A 16,289-nucleotide genomic window follows, 5' to 3' on the forward strand; every position below is an offset into this window, starting at 1 on the left:
CGTCTGTCGTCGGAGTCGGGCGCGGAGCGCTGGGCGCCTCCCCTGCGCGGTGTCTCGGGACAGCAGACAATAAATAACTGACTGCAAACCAGAGAGCGATTTTTGTTGAGTCTGGGCAGGGCTGGGCTGGGGACATGGGGACGTTGTGGGAAGGGGCCCTACTTTCTCTTTTTTTTTTTCTTTATTCTTTTCCTTCTTTCTTTGCTTTCAGAACCTTTGGGAAAAAGAACTTTGGTTTCTCGGAGTGTCGGCTCCCTCGTTGAGTCCTCTGGGGACAAGTTAGAGCTGCACTCCTGCAGCGAGAGGGGCAGGCACCCGTGGGCTGACAGCAGTCCTCTGCGTGAGTCTTGTCACCGGGGTTTCAAGTCAACAGTAAAATCCCATCGCCCCTCCCCCCAAGAGTTTTGGTTCAGTTTTTTTTTTTTTTTTTTTTTTTTGTCTTCTTTTAAACACAAATGTACAAAAATAGAGCTTCTTCCTTATTTTTCGTGTAAAAATATTCCTCTGATGCCGTTCTCGGGGAGTGTGAGTGGGTCCGGGGGGCCTCGGGCCTCGGCCTAGCCAGGGTGTGTGGGGCGGATCCTCCGAGACCGCTTGGTCACCGTCGTGTACTTGAAGGGCTTCTGCAGCTCTGCCTGCCCCTTGGGGTAGCGCTTCATGAAGTGCACATCCTGCTGGTTCTCCCGGGTCTTGGGGCCCTTGCGAGGCCGCCCCTTCTTTGTGAAGCCCACATACCAGCCAGAGTACTTGGCAGACATCAGAGCCGTGTAGTTGTTCTCCAGCACCTTCTCGATGAACACACACTCCTTGCTGGTGCCATCAGGCTGCAGGAGAGAGAGGAAGAGTGTTAAAGAAAAACGATCCAATGGTCCTTGTGGACCACAGTCCAGGGGCTGTGGCGATGGGATTTTGCAGCAAGGAAGAGAGACAGGGCTCAACTCCCAACACAGCACAGGCAAGCCAGAGTTCACAGCTGAGGAGCACAGTGGGTACAGAGGATGGAGATGACTAAGAGGAAATGTCAGGGGTCAGGGGGATTCTAGTGGCAGCAACCTAATGGGGTCTCTGTTGAAAGCAGGCCAGTGCGACCAGACATCACCTGGTGGGAGGTGGAGCTGTCAAATATGGAGAGTGACCAAGTGTCAAGGGCAGAACTGCATTACACAGTGGACCCAGGAAAAGCCTCAGCAGCCTGACCAAAGTTTGGCCCTGCAGAGTCTCTGACCGGAGGAGGTGACAGAGGGGAGCGCAGGAGTGAGGGACAGAGCTCAGAGGAGCCAGTGTGACAAGTGGCCTCCGTGACTGGCTCACAGTGGCCACCTGACCCGGGTCATCCATTCACAGGGTGGCTTCAGACCTTTGCATAAGTGACCTCGAAAAACAGAGGCCTATTTAAACTTGAGGAATCCATAAGGCTGAAACAGAAGCGGCCATCGTGCCACCCAGAGGGGAACTCGTGTCTGGCCACCTGCACTCTCCCCACCTCAGATTCCTCACCGTCAAGTGGGACCATCACTGAGGAACGCTGCTTCTAAGCAAGCCTGAGCCACAGGAGGGACATGCTCAGGTTAATATTAAAGAACAGGGGGCTTCTCAGGACTGGCCTGGATGCGCCTGGACAGAGAGTGGGGTTGGCAGGGCTTCGTGTCACCTCCCGGAGCCAGCCAGTTGGCTCGGTGGGGACGAGTGCGGAAACACATGGGAAGGCCTGGGTCAGCAGCCCTCGAGTTTCCAACCAACGTCTCCACATTCAGGCCGGGCCCACTCCTCGTTCCGGATGGCCGCCCAGCCAACTTGGAAGCCAGAGGTCTGGCTGTGTGCCGACCGAGGTGCAGGCTCCAGCCTTTTGTCTGAAGTGGGAAACGGGCTGCAGCTCCCAGGAACGTTCACCTCTGAGCGGAGGGCAGGCAGGGCCCTGCAGACGCGCTGAACTTGCAGAAAGGGAAGGCGGGAGAAAGCCCTCTCGGGAGACCGCAGAGTGGACAGGCGCAGGCCTGGAGACACCCTTGGGACCCAGGGGACAGTGAGAGTGGGACCAGTGAGGGAACGTTGGGAGGCAAGCCAGGAAATGCAAAGGCAGGCGAGGGGAGTGGTGCCCGGGCTCTGGTCTCCCAAGGAAAATTCTGGAAGCTGCCTGTCTAACCTGAGTTCAGGTTCTTCAACTGGTCTTCAGAAACAATCAGAGCAAAGGGGACAAAGGCTTCGCCATGCTGCCTGCCCCACCCAAGGACCCTGCCTGGAGCACTTTCACCCTTCAGGGGTCAGCTGTGTGCCCGCCTCCTCTGGGAAGCTCCCGGCCAGAGCCCTTCAGCTCCCAGGCCTCCTCCCCTCCTCCCTGGTTCCTTTACGAGGCTCTCTACTCCTCTTCTGAACCCCCTGGGCGCCTTCGCCCCAGACCATCCAGCGTCTCCGCCTCCTCCTTAGCCCAAGCCAGGGACGGCCATGGCATCTACAGGTAGATGTCTGAGAGCCTCACTGTACGGTGGGGGTGACACAAACAAATCTAAAGAAAACAGACTCCACCTCCCGGATGCTTGACCAGTGCCCAGCGATATCCTAGAATGTCCCTCCTGGGGGACACATTGATTAGGGAGGAAGAGCAAGAGGAGGGCTGGAGACCCTTACTGGCCCCGCTAGTCTCCCTACGCATTCCTTCAGCATCTATGTGTCGCTGACCACAGGTCAGACATGGCCACGTCCAGGTGTCACTTCTTCCTCTTAACAGGCGAGGTCCACCCTCTGCCCAAGGGAGGAAACAGAGCTCGCCTTGGACAAAGGGGCTTGCCCAAGGTCATGGGGCCTGCAGAGCTGGACTTGCTCACTTCTCCTGTCTATTCCAGAGAAGTCCACGGGCAGACAGGACAGGGAAGAGCAGACACTGCCCACCAAACCCTGCCCCAAACCCACAGAGCCGCCATCAGCCCATAGACGGCTGTTCAAGGCGCTAGAACACAGCACCAGAGCTCAGAGGCCACAGGCTGGGCTCCCCCCAGAGCACTGGGGGCCGCTTAGGAACAGCTGGGAGGTCTCTCTCTGGTGATGCCAGTGCCCCACCAGGAGCACAGGCAGGAGTGGGTAAGGACCAGCAGCTGGCCACACCTGAGCCTGACCCTCGCCTCTGCTCCTGACAGCAGATGTGGCCTGCTGATCCCCTGCTCGGACTGAAACACATGCAGGCCCCAGCCCCAGAAGCACGGATTCAGTTGGCTCAGGCAGCAGAGCGTCCATATTGAGAGGAAGTCAACAGCCCCTCCCAGCACCTCAGTGACACAGTAGAATTCGATCCCCTCCCCCGACTCCCACCTCCGACCTTCTTTCCACACTGGATTCTGAGTCCTTCTATTTGATCTGAAGACTAAATCCTGATAACATCATCTGGTCCCTGGATCAAGCCTTACGTAAAACCAGACCCGTAGACTCTTTTAGCTATGTAAGCCAAAAAACTCTTTCTGCTTGAAGCATTTTGAGTTGAGTTTCAGTTACTTACAACCAAAGTGGTCTTAAAGGTATGCTGATGGACAGGGAGCCCCCTACCCTAAAAGGGTCTGAAGCTCTTTGCTGCCCCAAGAGGACCCCTCAATGGTCATATTGCTAGACTCTGAAAACCACTCTGGAGTGAGAGGAAATGCCGTCCTGGGACAGGTGGATGTGGCTTCAGAGAAGTGGCCTGAGCACGCAGGGGCTCATGGGTAGGGCTTGGGCACCACTGACACAGGCAGCAGAGGGGTGACTGCATGCAGGCTCTGGCCAGCGATGCCCACGGTCAGCACCAGGGTCAGGAAGCTGCCCTGTTGGGCCACTGCACAGGAGCCGAGGCCAGGGGTCCCCAAGCTAAAGGAGTAGCTTGGTGACCTGGCTGCGAGGGGGAAAGGATCAACTTTATGGAGTCCCACATCCTTGCTTCACAAGGAGGGTGCTGAGCCTCAGGGCCAGGGGAGCCGTCTGACCCTGGGTTCCCACAGAGGCCATTCTGGCTGGAGGCAGGGTCGACCTCAGAAAGCAAGAACCTTTCCTACTTCTCTGCTGCTCCTGGAACCCCTCTGCTGAACGTGGGCAGGTGGATCCCGAATTGACCCTCAGGAGCTCCCAGGCTGGTGGGGAAACAGACCCAGGACAGGCGGTGACAGCCCAGGTGAGCAAAGGGGCAGGGAAGGGTAGGGGGAGGACTCTGGGGGAGACTGACCAAGGGCCAGGGATGGCTAGAGGTAGTTGAAGGCTGAGCCAGAAGGAAGGCCACCGGCCAGGGCAGACTCTGGGGCCTGGCGGTGTGCTCTGGGCCGGAGGTGGAGGGCGTTGGACTCTAAGCGTGGGCAGAACAAGCCTGGGCAGCCGAGGAGCCTGGGAACCCACACCGGGAGGCGGCCGTAGCAGCCATTTCTGGCAAGGTGTGGGGCCAGAACCAGGCGGTGGCAGGGAAGGAAGGACACACCCCAGCCATCAAGGAGGGGAATCCCAGGACCTGGGCCTGGCAGCCAGGAGGGCGTGGCCCGGACAGCAGCCCAAGGGGCTCGATCCCAGCCTCAGGGGCCAGAGGGGGCGGGCCTGGCCAGCCAGGGAGTGGGACAGGTGGACAGGGCACCCTGGGCCGGGTCAGCACTGAAGAAAGGAGCTGGGGCTGGGGCCCCAGGGCAGAGGAGGGAGCGGCAGGGGGCCCGGCGGCCTCCTCCTGCCCACAGCCCGCCAGCTGAACCGTCACCAATATTAATGACGGGAGAGAGGGCCAGGGGGCAGGAAATCAGAGCCGGCTCCTGTGGAAGCGGTGACTCAGAGGCCAGCCCAGGGGCGGAGGGCGGCGGGATGGCCCAGGGACAGCCTCTCCTCTGACCCCAAGATGGCCCTCCTGGGGTCAGGATGCCGGGAACAACCGGGCGAGGCGGCTTGGTGGGCACCGGGCACGGGAGGTGCCGCCAGTCCCTTCTTTGGGGAGCAAAAGAGAAAAACGAGCCTCAAACTCAAAGCAGGTTGGGCCTGGGNGCCCGCCGCCCGGCCCCTGCCCCGACCCCCTCGCCGGCCCGCCTCGCGCTGGCTGAGTGAATCACTAATTAAAACCACTCCTCCATCCCCGCCGCTCTGGGTTACTATTATTTTGTTCTCTGAGCTGCTTGGGCTGGTACGTGCAGTGCAGCTGGAATCTCCTTCCAAACTAGGCATTGAATCCCGCCTAGTTCAAGTGTGGGATCTGGGACAAGTGCCCCTGGATGTGGCCAAGCCTCTGCTTTCCCACCTGTGAAATAGGGATGGTGCTGGTACCAATCTCTGGGATTATTTGGAAGCATTTTTGCTCAATGCCTGGAAGAAAGTAGGTGCTCAGTTAAAGGAAGCCGGTACCAGCATGTGACAATTCCCTGCACCTCCCTGGCCAGTATGAGTATGGGGCGGGGATAAGAGCTGGGGATTCAGGAAATCAAACCTGCCTTCACAAGAGGGCAGCTCCCTTTACCCCAACAAGGCCCCATGAGCAAAGATAATCCCCAGGGCTTTGTCCCAAGGAGGAGGGTGAGGAGAGTCCCTATAGAGAGGAGACAGAACCTGACTTCACAGAGCTACCCCAGAGGCACCTTCCACTTAACCCCCAGGGGTAGCAGAGGGTGACCTTTGCAAGCAAGCAAGAGAGGAGGAACACAGAGAAGCAGCTCACGCCCCCAGCCCTGGGTCCACCCCACCCGCGCCCCAACCCGGCCCTAATTTGTTACATGCGGCTCTCTTGCCAGTTCCAAAGTAATAAAATCTTCCTGAAATGCTAGAACCGTGAGGCCCGGCGCTGACGAGGCGGCCGGCTTCCGGAGGCCGCTGCTGGGCGGCGCTCTAAACCCCTGGCGATTGTTAAAATGATCGCTGCAGCCACAGCCCTTGGGCTGCCGTCCCTCTTCGCAGACGTCAGGGACACGTAGGAAGGAGGCCACAGAGCCCCTTAGACTTCTCTCAGGGCTGAGCAAGCCAGGTCTCCCGCCCGCCAGGAGAGACCAGGGCCCTGCCTGTGACCAGAGTCCAGCCACCGACCGCGCCTGGCTGGCTGCAGGTATTGGCACAGAGAAGGGCAGGAGGAGGTGCCCGTGGGAACAGGGCCCGCGCAGGCATACCCCCTTCGGCCTTCCACATGGGGCTGGCAGGACCCCACCGGCCCAGCCCCCAGGTCCAGGAACGCAGGCCACCACTCACCTTCCCCACGAGCTTGCCTTTGCGGTTCATGCACAGGTAGAACTCCGTCTCCTTGCCCTTGATCCGCACTTGGCTACCGAAGGTGTCCGTCTCCACTAGGAGCTGGGCTTGGAAGGGCAGAAGGAGAACAAGACAGGTTTTTTAAAGTCTAGTCCTAAAGGCTCAGCAACCTGGTCCCTGACTCTATCCCTGGTCCCTCTGTCCCCCCAAATCAGGCAGGAGACAGGCCTCTGTCAGGTCCCATGAAAGCACCCTGCCCCCAGGGCCCAGAGAAGGACGCTGGGGGCATCTGTCCCACCTTCCGGCCTCTCTGCTCCTATGTGGGACCCAGAGGGCTCCTGCTGCCGTTCTGCCCCGTGGCTAGACACCAATGTTCCCTCCTCCCCATCACCCCAGTTCTCCAGTCCCCCCACTCCCCTCCCTGCCGCAGGTCGGACAGCGGCACCCCTGAGAAGCCTCGGTCTCTGGATGCAGGGAGCAGGCCGACTCACGAGCGCACACAAGTCAGTTGGAGGCTCTTCCCCCAGGCAGACACCGGAACCCCTGCAGGTGCCCCAACATCTCTGCCCTCGATGCAGCAAGACACTGGGAGGAGGCACATGCCCAGGGAAAGGGATTCAAGATGTTCCACTTCCCTCCTGTTGGGCACCAAAGCTACAGGATAACTAACTATCTCCCAAGGGCCAGAAGTCCCAATCAGGACCCAGTTCCTCCTCCTCCAGGGTCGGACACACCATGCTAGACCACCGTGTTCCACAAGGCCTCCCTCTGGGTAACCAGTGTGGAGCCTCTAAACCCCTGACTGAATGGGAGCTCAAGAAACTAAAGGGTGACTGTCCCTCCAATAGACATGCTCTGTCCAGACCCTTCCCCTCCCTCTGCCAGTCCACACTTTTCCCCAACAGGGTGCTGTGTGACTTGAGTAGGTCATACAACCTCTCTGAGCTCCCTTTGCTCTCTGGCTGCGAACCCCCATGTCTGGTTCCCCCAGCAGCACTTCCCCTCCCACAGCTGCTTTCTTTGGCTGTGGTAATTCTCTCTCTGCCTTCCCTGACCTTCTGCTTCCCAGCACCTGCCCCTCCCTCACCCACAAAAGTTTAATTCCAGTGACAAGGGACTTGCTTCTCCATAACAAACATCACAGCCCCAAATTCCTGAGTACAGTATCCTTGGAGCCACAAAATGTGTACCTCAGTGCCCCTAAAATACTCTAGGTATGATTTTAATAAAAAAAAAAAAATCACAAATATAGCCCCCGGTACCCTGTTGTGCAAATTGAAACCAGGTGGAGCTCGGGATTTCCAGTAATTAATTCAGCCCGCCTTTGACACCGCTGCTAATTAAACACCACCACCCCCTTTCCAAGGGGGGAAAGGAATTTACATAAAATTTAAAGATCTAACAGGAATCCAAGCACTCTGGGGACGGGAGGCCGACTTCTCCACCGCCCCCCAGGGGACACTGAGTCAGCAACCTGAACCCACTGAGCTGGGGAGGCCCGGCCACCCCGCTGCCCCTGATCCAGGCCCTGTCCCCGGCCAGAGATCCACTCCCAGGGTGGCTTCCTCTGTCCCCTCACCACGCTCTGGCCTCGCAGTGGTGAGGGCTTGGGGACCAGGACAACCCGGGGGCTTCCACCGGGCAGCGGAGGTATCGGGGTGCAGGCGCTGGAGCGCAGGGAGGGGAGGCGCATGCACAAGGACCCACGGGCCTCAGTCTCCGCACCTAGAAAATGGACCCACCCGCGAGGACTGTAGGACACGACAGCTCCGCTCTCCGAGGATGGGAGGGGCGGCAGCAACTGGGGTTTAAGTTTCCTAAAAACTGAAAAAAAACCAAGCTGTTTTCCTATAAAAAAAAAAAAAAAAAAAACATACCCCAAACTGGTAATGCTTCCAGATTTGACTAAGAAGTAGAACTAGTGAGGGAAGGACACAGCTACTATTGGACAATGCAACTATGTTTTAAAATAATTTATCAGATGGTGAAAAATATCAATTTAAAAAAGGCATTTAAGTATTGGTTTGTGCATTCAACAGCATGGCTAATACAAAAAGTGAATGTAAAGGAAGTAAAAAGCTGTCTATGAATGCTTGTTTTGGAAATAATGTAACTTTTAGAGCATGAACTAAGCTTTAGCATATTTTTCTTTATATTTTAAAAACATACAACAAGCTTAAACACATTTTCTTCAACATTTTCTACCACACTTGTACAATTTCATAATTGTAATACTGGGGTAATCAAATTATATGTCTACTCAATGGTCAATCTTTGATATGGAAACACAGAAATATTTTGGTTTTCTTTCATAATCACTGTCCTCTTTGAGAACTGCCTCTGTGAAAGTCTGTATCAACAATACTTGAGACAGAAAAGTAAAAAAAAAAAAATTCAACCTTTGTAATAAAGAGTTAAAATAGTAACAATGAGAAAATAATTTTAAAAAGAATTAGCATGTAAATTTACAGGTGAGGATATTTAAGCTTATTTTTAATACAGGTGAACTCACATTATCTTGTATTCATGACACTCCCTTAAGAATATGGATAATATTCTCTGAGCTCAAGCTTTTAAAATACATATTTGAAGCAATAAATATTTTAGAAAGTTAGAATGGTATATCCCTTTTTTTTCTTTTTTACTTTTCACAAATATTCTTGTAATTATCTGTTTATTCTGTCTAAAACATTTAAAAAATGCTACAATGTGTTCAAGGAAAATGAAATCATCTCAGAGCTGGTGAAGCAATTGTTGTGATCACTGATTCCTGTTCAATCATTTGGTTCTATTTAATGTTTGAAAATCAAAACAAAGGGAGAGCATGCACTATCTCATTTTTTTTTCTGAATCTACATTTTAAAGATTGTGGAGAGCCATCCTCAAGCGTGACTGGGCAACTCCCTGTTTGGGTCTGAGGCTTCTGGCTGTGTAGGAACTTTCCCGGCCCTCTCCTGATGAGAGAACCCGTCCATGTGGGGGTGTGACTGACCACTGACCTCGGGGCCCAATCACTGACCCTGACCTTGGAGTGTGGTCCCCCCTCAACCTTCATTGGATGGAATTCTCCCCTGAATTTCTTGTTCCCCAATAAAAGGCTACTCCCTGGCGTGCTCTCTCTCTCTCTCCTGCTAGCCCTGAGTAATCCTTGCTGCCCTACGGGTGGTTCGAGGTTGGAGCCAGAGAGGGGAGCTGTCTCGGACCTGGTCATAGAAAAAGGTAACTGAGTCTGTGTGTTTTATTTCGATCTCTGCTAGCTAACTTTTATGCCAAGAACCTCATTAATGAAACCAATGCGCAGGCCGCATGGTGGAAAAGATAGTATTACACAATATTAAATTCCAATAACTTTAATAAGCTTAAATGTGACAGCTAAATGCCAGGCTATCTACAATAGAACAAAACAAATATGCCACATATTCTTTGAACTTAAATTTTATGAACTTACTATGTAGATAACAGGTAAACAAGCAGTTAAACAATAGCAAGGAGGTATTAAGATTTATATTTCACCAAGTAGAAATGTTGGAGATTATCAAAAGAAACAAAAACTGATGTTAGTTGGTATCATAAGTTTTTCAGGACTTCCCTGAAAACTGTGTGACAGGACATGAANGGCCACTCAGATGTCACCTCCTCAGAGAGGCCTTCCTTGATCAGGCTGTGTAATGTTGGCACCACCTCCCCAAGTCCAGCCTGCCTCAACCTCCTACACCATCCTGTGTTAAAGTTTGAATAAGGGTCCCCCCAAAGGCCCCAGGAAGAAAGGCTCGGTCCCCAGCCCATGGCACTGTTGGGAAGTGGCAGAACCTGTTAAGAGGTGGGGCCTTGTGGGAGGAAGTAGGGGTCACTGGGAGTATGTCCTTGGAGGGAAAATTGGAGCCTACACCCCTCTTGCTTCTGTTTTTGCTTCCAGGTGACCCTGAGGTAAGGGCCTCCCAGGCCACGCACTCCTGCTGGGACATGCTGCCTCACCAAGGCCCAAAAGCAATGAGCCGACTGACAATGGGCCAAACCTCCAAAACTGAACCAAAATAAACCTTTCCTCTTTTAAAGTTGATTCTCTCAGGTGTGTTGGTACAGTGACGGAAAGCTAACACAATTCGTTACCCTTTTATTGTCTGTTCCCACTTACAAGAAGGTGAGTTCGATGGGGACAAGGATCTATCTGCTTATTATCTCTGTGACATCCAGCCTCTATTCCAGGCCTGGCTCATGGGAAATGACCAATAAGTAAGTTCTAACAGGTACATGAACAGCTCGCCATATAGGTATGACCAACACTGAGAAGTAAGGAGAGCTGGGTGCGTGGTACACGCCTGTGATCCCAGCAAGTCAGGAGGCTGAGGCAGGAGGATCTCAAGTTCAAGTCTAGCCTCAGCAATTTGGTGAGCCCTACGCAATTTAGCAAGACCCTATGTCAAAATTAAGAATAAAAAGGGGGCTGGGGTGTGGCTCAGCAGTAGAGTGCTTGCCTCGCACCTGTGAAGCGCTGGGTTCCATCCTCGGCACCACATAAAAATAAATAAACAAAATAAAGGTATTGTGTCCATCTACAATTAAAAATATATATAAATTTTTAAAAATTAAGAATAAAAAGGGCCGAAGATAGAGCTCAGTGGTAAAGTGTCCCTGGGCTCAATCTGCAGTAGCAAAACCCAGAAGCTAAAACAGAGATTCAGGGAGGTGAAGGAAAATGCCCAAGGGCACTCAGCTGTGACGCAGGAGGAGGGTGTGGACTTGGCCTCTGACTTCAGTCAATGCCCTTGACCACTCTGCTCCTTCCTGCTGAGGTTCCTGGTGTCAGGCCACTTGCTAGAATGCTGGGCTCCCACTCACTCATCCCCAGCCTCAGTAGCAAAGATAAAACCCAAAAGAAGAAACCCTGTCCCTCTGAACCAGGACAAGGTGACCTATAAGACCCCTTTAGCTTTGTCTGGCTAGATCGTATCAGTAACTCACATTTATGGAGAGCTTCTGAGGAGCAGGCACTCTGCAAACTACCTTCCATGTGCTATGTCAGTACTCCCAACAAGAGTCCTGTGAGGGCTGGGCACGGTGGCACACACCTGTAAACCTCCCCTGCCTGCCCCCAACGGGGCTTAGGAGGCTGAGGCAGGAGGACCACAAGTTCAAAGCCAGCCTCAGCAACTTAGCGAGGTGCTAAGCAGCTCAGTGAGACCCTGTCTCTAAACAAAATACCAAAAAGGGCTGGGGATGGGGCTCAGTGGTCGAGTGCCCCTGAGTTCAATCCCTGGTACCAAAAAAAATTTTACAAAGTCTTGTGAGGTTAGAACTCTGGTCCTCATCCCTACTGCACAGGCAGGAAGACTGTCCCCAGGGCCACACAGTGAGGGAGCTAAGAGTCACACCTAGGCAGGCTGCCTGAAGTTTGGGTCTCCCTCTCCCCCTCCCCCACGTCCTCTCCTGGGAGGACTGAGTGGAGGTGGGGACTTCTCCCGGGCATCAGAGCAAGAAACAGAGGCCCATCCCTCCCACCTCCACTTCCAAGTGACTTTGAGGAAGGAGGGATCCCTAGGGTGACCCTGAAAGGCACCCAGGACAGAACTAGATGACAACCAGCCAGCCAGGGAACCTTCCCTCTGGAGAAGGGACGAAGGCGCTGCACAGACCCAAGGAGGAGTCAAGATGGGGAACCCCTGCCACAGCTCCCCCAAAAGGAGAGCCCACTGGGCAGGCACCTCCAGGGATGGCCCAGCCACGTTGGGTGCAGGAAGGTGCCGGGAAAGGACACAGAGCCCCACTCCCTCCCAGGAGCCTCAGCACAACCTGAGGCGGGGCTGTGACCTGCTCACAGGTGCAGAAATGGGGCGTGAACTGAGCAGCTGTGTCACCTGCCCAAAGACACACAGCAGGGCTCCTTGGGGACAGACAGAGCAGCCCAGAGCCAGAGACTCAGGCCCAGGGACAGGAGCCTGAGGGCAGATGCAGCGCAGGCCTGCAGTGACACAGGAGAGAGGAGGGGCTCAGATGTCCAGGTGGACTGCTGGACAGGTGCTGGGCCTTCCTCTGAACACTCTGGCCTCAAAAGTGGGGACAGAAGTGAAAGATGCCAAGAGGCAGCCGGAGACCTAGGGAGGGACGGAGCCAGCCAGAGACACAGGAGCCGGGGCCCAGAGAAGAGCCACAGAGAACATGGCCAGACCGTGGGCAGGCTCCCCAGGACTATGGGGGCTCGGGCCACACGGGGCGCACAGGGTGCTGCAGCCACCCGCAGTGACAGTTCTAGTGCTGACCGAGCTGCTGGCCCAGTGCCCGGCATCGTCCTCCAGCGAAGAATGCCCTTGGCCCCAGAGGCGCCGGGAGGTCACACTGGGTCAGCCCTCCCTGCTGCTCTCTGAAGGTGGGCCAGGTGGACAGACAGGAGGCCAGGAGGGGAGGAGGGTCTCCTCCCTAGAGACGCCCCCCCATCTCCTCTCCCTGTCCCTGTCCCCCCCACACACACACACACACACGCCCACTGAGGCCTGTCCTCCAGTTCCCCTTCTGAAGTCCCTGGAGGGCGTTCGCAGGCCACGTAGGTTCACCAGAAGGGAAGAGGGGAAGAAAATCAATAGAGCTGATCAGAAGCTGCATTTAACCCTCGCTGTCGCTCTAGATACCACGGCAACTGCAGAGTGGACAAGACAGGGGACCACTTCCCACTGGGCCAGAGGTCATGTGACAGGAGCCCAGAGGGCAGGAGACTAAGCCTGAGAGGAAGCCCACCCCCACCCCAGCCAGAAGAGCTCAGAGGGGAAGCAGGTCTGTGGGTCTCCGCATCCCCAAGGCCCTGTCCAAGGCCAGAGGAGGAAGGAGGGGCCGTGACCTGCCACACACACCACCGCGCAGCACTGTGCCAAACACGGCCCAGTGCCCCAGTGACAGCGACCCCGCCACACTCCCAGGCGCACCAGGACCCCGCATCCACTTGCTCAGATGCATACTGAGCACCTCGGTGACAGGCTCAGGGCACAGGGTCTGTGGGACCGAGCAGAAGCACCTGCCGGACCAAGAGCCAAGTACCAAAGAGCCAAGGGGCCTTAAGGCAGCCATCGAACCAGGAGGAAAACCACGTGAAGGGAGGCGCAGTCACAAGAACTCTGGGGACAGGGTCCTCAGGCCAGGGGGACATGGCTCGAGGAGCCAGGGACAAGGCATGGGGGCCCAGTGGTGATGGGGGCAGTCTCGGGGGCTGGGCCAGCGCAGGCCTTCGGGAAGACTCAAGAGCCTTTAGTCTAAGTGACATGAGTGCCCCTGCACCAGGGGGGGAGTGACGTTTGGACTGGGGGGTGGAGGATGGCCTGGGGGTTGGACTCAGAGCCGGGGTCCCTGCAGCCCCAGCCACACCAGTCATCCCACACCTAGCCCTCCAGCAAGTACCAGCACAGGGACACAGGGACAGAAGGGCCCCCCCGACCATTTCAGCAAAAAGCCCCACAAGATGCCCCACCCCGGGGCCCCCTTACTGCTCTGTCCTGAAACCTGCCCTCAGAACCACGTGACGAGGCCTCATCCACCTGCACCCCACATACCAGAGCCTCCCAGACGGGAGAGGAAGCCCCCTTCCCGCAGGGGGGAACCCTCCTCCCCAACTGCCCCTGCATCCAGGTGGTTACTAGGTCTCCCTTAGTCCTCGCCTAGCCTGCAGGCCTGAGGCTCGCTCTCATTTCAGTGACCCCCATTCTGTGGAGGAGACAACTGGACAGGGAGGCCGACTGGGCCCACGGTCTGCACCGCCTGGGTGGAGGAGCCCACGTTCAAATGCCCTCGGACCGCGAGCCCGCACAACCCGGGCATCCCGCCCTCGACCAGCACTCCTGGCCCTGCTGGTCTGCCCGGAGCTGCTCTGGGCACTCTTGGCCGGGAGGCTGGCCGACCGCAGAATGGGGTTTTCAAACTTTTTTATTTATCTTCAAATAGAGAAGGCCTTTGTGTAAGTGAAATCAGGCAGGAGTGACCAATCCTGAGGCCTGCAAGACCAGGTGGGCCTCCACAGTCCCCTCCATGGCGGGGGCTCTGACCACACCCTGTGGGGGGCCCTGGGCCTCTCTGCTAAGAGTCCAGCCCCACCACTCGGCCGCCCACTTCCCACAGCTGGACATCCTTGGCTCGGCCCGTCTACCTCAGAAACAGGTAGAACAGGGACCTCTGATCCCCATTTGGCAGAGGAAGAAACCGAGTCCAGAGCCAGAGACTCTTGCCCAGTAATGGACCTGCAGCGGGAACCAGGTGTCCTGCTGTTTTTAAGGCAGTGCCCGCCTGCAGGACAGAGGTGGCCAGGACCAAGGACAAGAAGGCCCCTGCCTGCCAGCACACTCCTCCTCGGCCGCCAGCCCTCTGGCCAGCTGTGTCCCCTCCAGAGCAAATCTACGAAAGCACCCTGTATCTGGAATAGGCCACCCCCGGCCACCAGAGTGCTGGGAAAGCTTCAGGGGACCACAGGGAGACCCTCTTACAGAACACCAAGGGCCCTAGTGTGGCAGCTGCAGTGTCACTGGGAGGTCTCCCAGAGGACCACCGCAGCTGCAAAGCCCTGAATGAGCTGGGCAGGGGGACCAGCGCCTGGCGTGCTGGCAGGGCCCGGGGTGCCAGCTTCTCGGCCTGAGCCCCTGGTGTCTATGAGGACTCCTGACCCCAGGCGTTCAGAGGGACTCCGTCTGGACTTGGCGTGGGCTGGAATTCCGAGCAGCATGTTATACAGTGCTGCGATGCTGGCTCAGTGGGCATCACAGTCCCCAGCTGCGCCCGGTCCTGAGAAGAGGGAGCAGGTTCCCGAACAGCGCTGGGCCCCAGGCCACCCCTCCCCCAGGCAAGGCGGGGCCCCGACTGCAGCCCCACAGAGCAGGCCCAGCTTCCTGCCCAGGCTACATAAATCACCCTTCCAATAATATTTGTATTGATCATCTAGATTGGAAACCCCGGTTGGTCCATTGTCTCACTTCCTCTCCCAGGGCTCACAGATGGGGTCCCTTGGCCTCATCTGCGTTTCTAATGGGACTTTTAAGTGGAACAGCAGCAGCCCGCCAGGCCCCTGTCGCCCTGGGTGTTGGGGGCCTAGAGGATCCATAAATACAGTCCTTAAGCGACGAGGACTAAGTTCAAGAGTCTGTGGCGGGGGAAGAGTGTACAAGGTGCGCAACTCGGAGATGGGCTCCGTGGCCCCGCCTGAGTGCGCACGAGGAATGCAGGAGCCCAGGCCCACTGCAGACCCCCACAGGGGACAAGGGCATTTGTCAGGACCCCTAGGTGATTCACAGGCTTGTTAACATTAAAGAAGCGCCACTCTAGGCCCAGCCTCCTAGTGTACAGAACAGAAAAGACCCAGAGAAGGCCGAGAGCTTGTCTGAGGTCACACAGCAGGCAAGGCCACCTGAGCTCCCAGTCAGGCAAAGGAAGTGGGGGGACAGGTGGCTTCAGAGTGACAGGCCAGTCACTTCTGGGCTCCTCTCCCTCCCCAGCTCCTACCTCCTTTTCCAGGGTGTGGACAGATGGTTCAGGCCAGTCTGGCCCCCTGTACTCTTCCAGGCTGGAGGGGCCAGCAAGAGCTCCAGGGGCTCCCCGGGAGGGCACCTCCTCCTGCCTGGCCAGCCAGCTGCCCCTTCCTGGCAGCAACTGGACAGAAGATCCCAGGGAAAACCACCACCTGGGTCTGCCCAGCAAAGCCAGGCATCTGCAGAGGGGCCCAGAAAGGCGGCCATCAGAGGGCCCAGGAGATGGGGGCAGAGAAGCTGTGGACAGAGGGAGGGACAGAGATGGACAGAAACAAAGAGGAGAAGGGGGCCAGAACCAGGCCAGGAGAGGGGAAAGGGGGGCCAGGAGCCAGTGAGGAGTGGGGGGCCGAGAGCAGGCAGCTGGCCCCAGCAGCAAGAGCCCAGCAGCGGCCCTGCCCAGCCTGGCCCGGCCCAGCCCCCAGTGCCGCCGCAGCTGCCACACTAAGGCCCTACCACGGGGTCAGGCCTGCCCTGGGGCTTGGGGAAAATAAATGGTGTCCAAGATAAAGGGTCCAAGAAATTATTTGTCTTATTGTCATGTCCTGACCGCAATGGGCAGGGTTGCGGGGCGGGGACGGGAGGGGGGCACCATCCCAGAAAGGCCAGAGTGGCAGGCCAGCACTCGGGACCCTGCCC

The 16,289-nt window shown here is 56.4% G+C and overlaps 1 protein-coding gene across 1 annotated transcript in view; it reads right to left on the bottom strand.

Moving 5' to 3' along the window:
• Positions 1 to 204: 204 nt before the first annotated feature.
• Positions 205 to 16,289, bottom strand: part of Fgf18 (fibroblast growth factor 18) — an 18,266-nt gene continuing 2,181 nt past the window's right edge. Inside the window, exons 3-4 of the mRNA XM_015492553.2 lie at positions 6,160 to 6,266; positions 205 to 824 (exon numbers count right to left, since the gene is read on the bottom strand). Of these exons, the coding sequence (XP_015348039.1) occupies positions 558 to 824; positions 6,160 to 6,266 (374 nt within the window). The 3' untranslated portion in view covers positions 205 to 557. The remainder of the gene's footprint in view (positions 825 to 6,159; positions 6,267 to 16,289) is intronic.

The sequence above is a fragment of the Marmota marmota genome, unplaced genomic scaffold, assembly GCF_001458135.2.
Source record: "Marmota marmota marmota unplaced genomic scaffold, marMar, whole genome shotgun sequence".
NCBI classification, from domain to species: domain Eukaryota; kingdom Metazoa; phylum Chordata; class Mammalia; order Rodentia; family Sciuridae; genus Marmota; species Marmota marmota.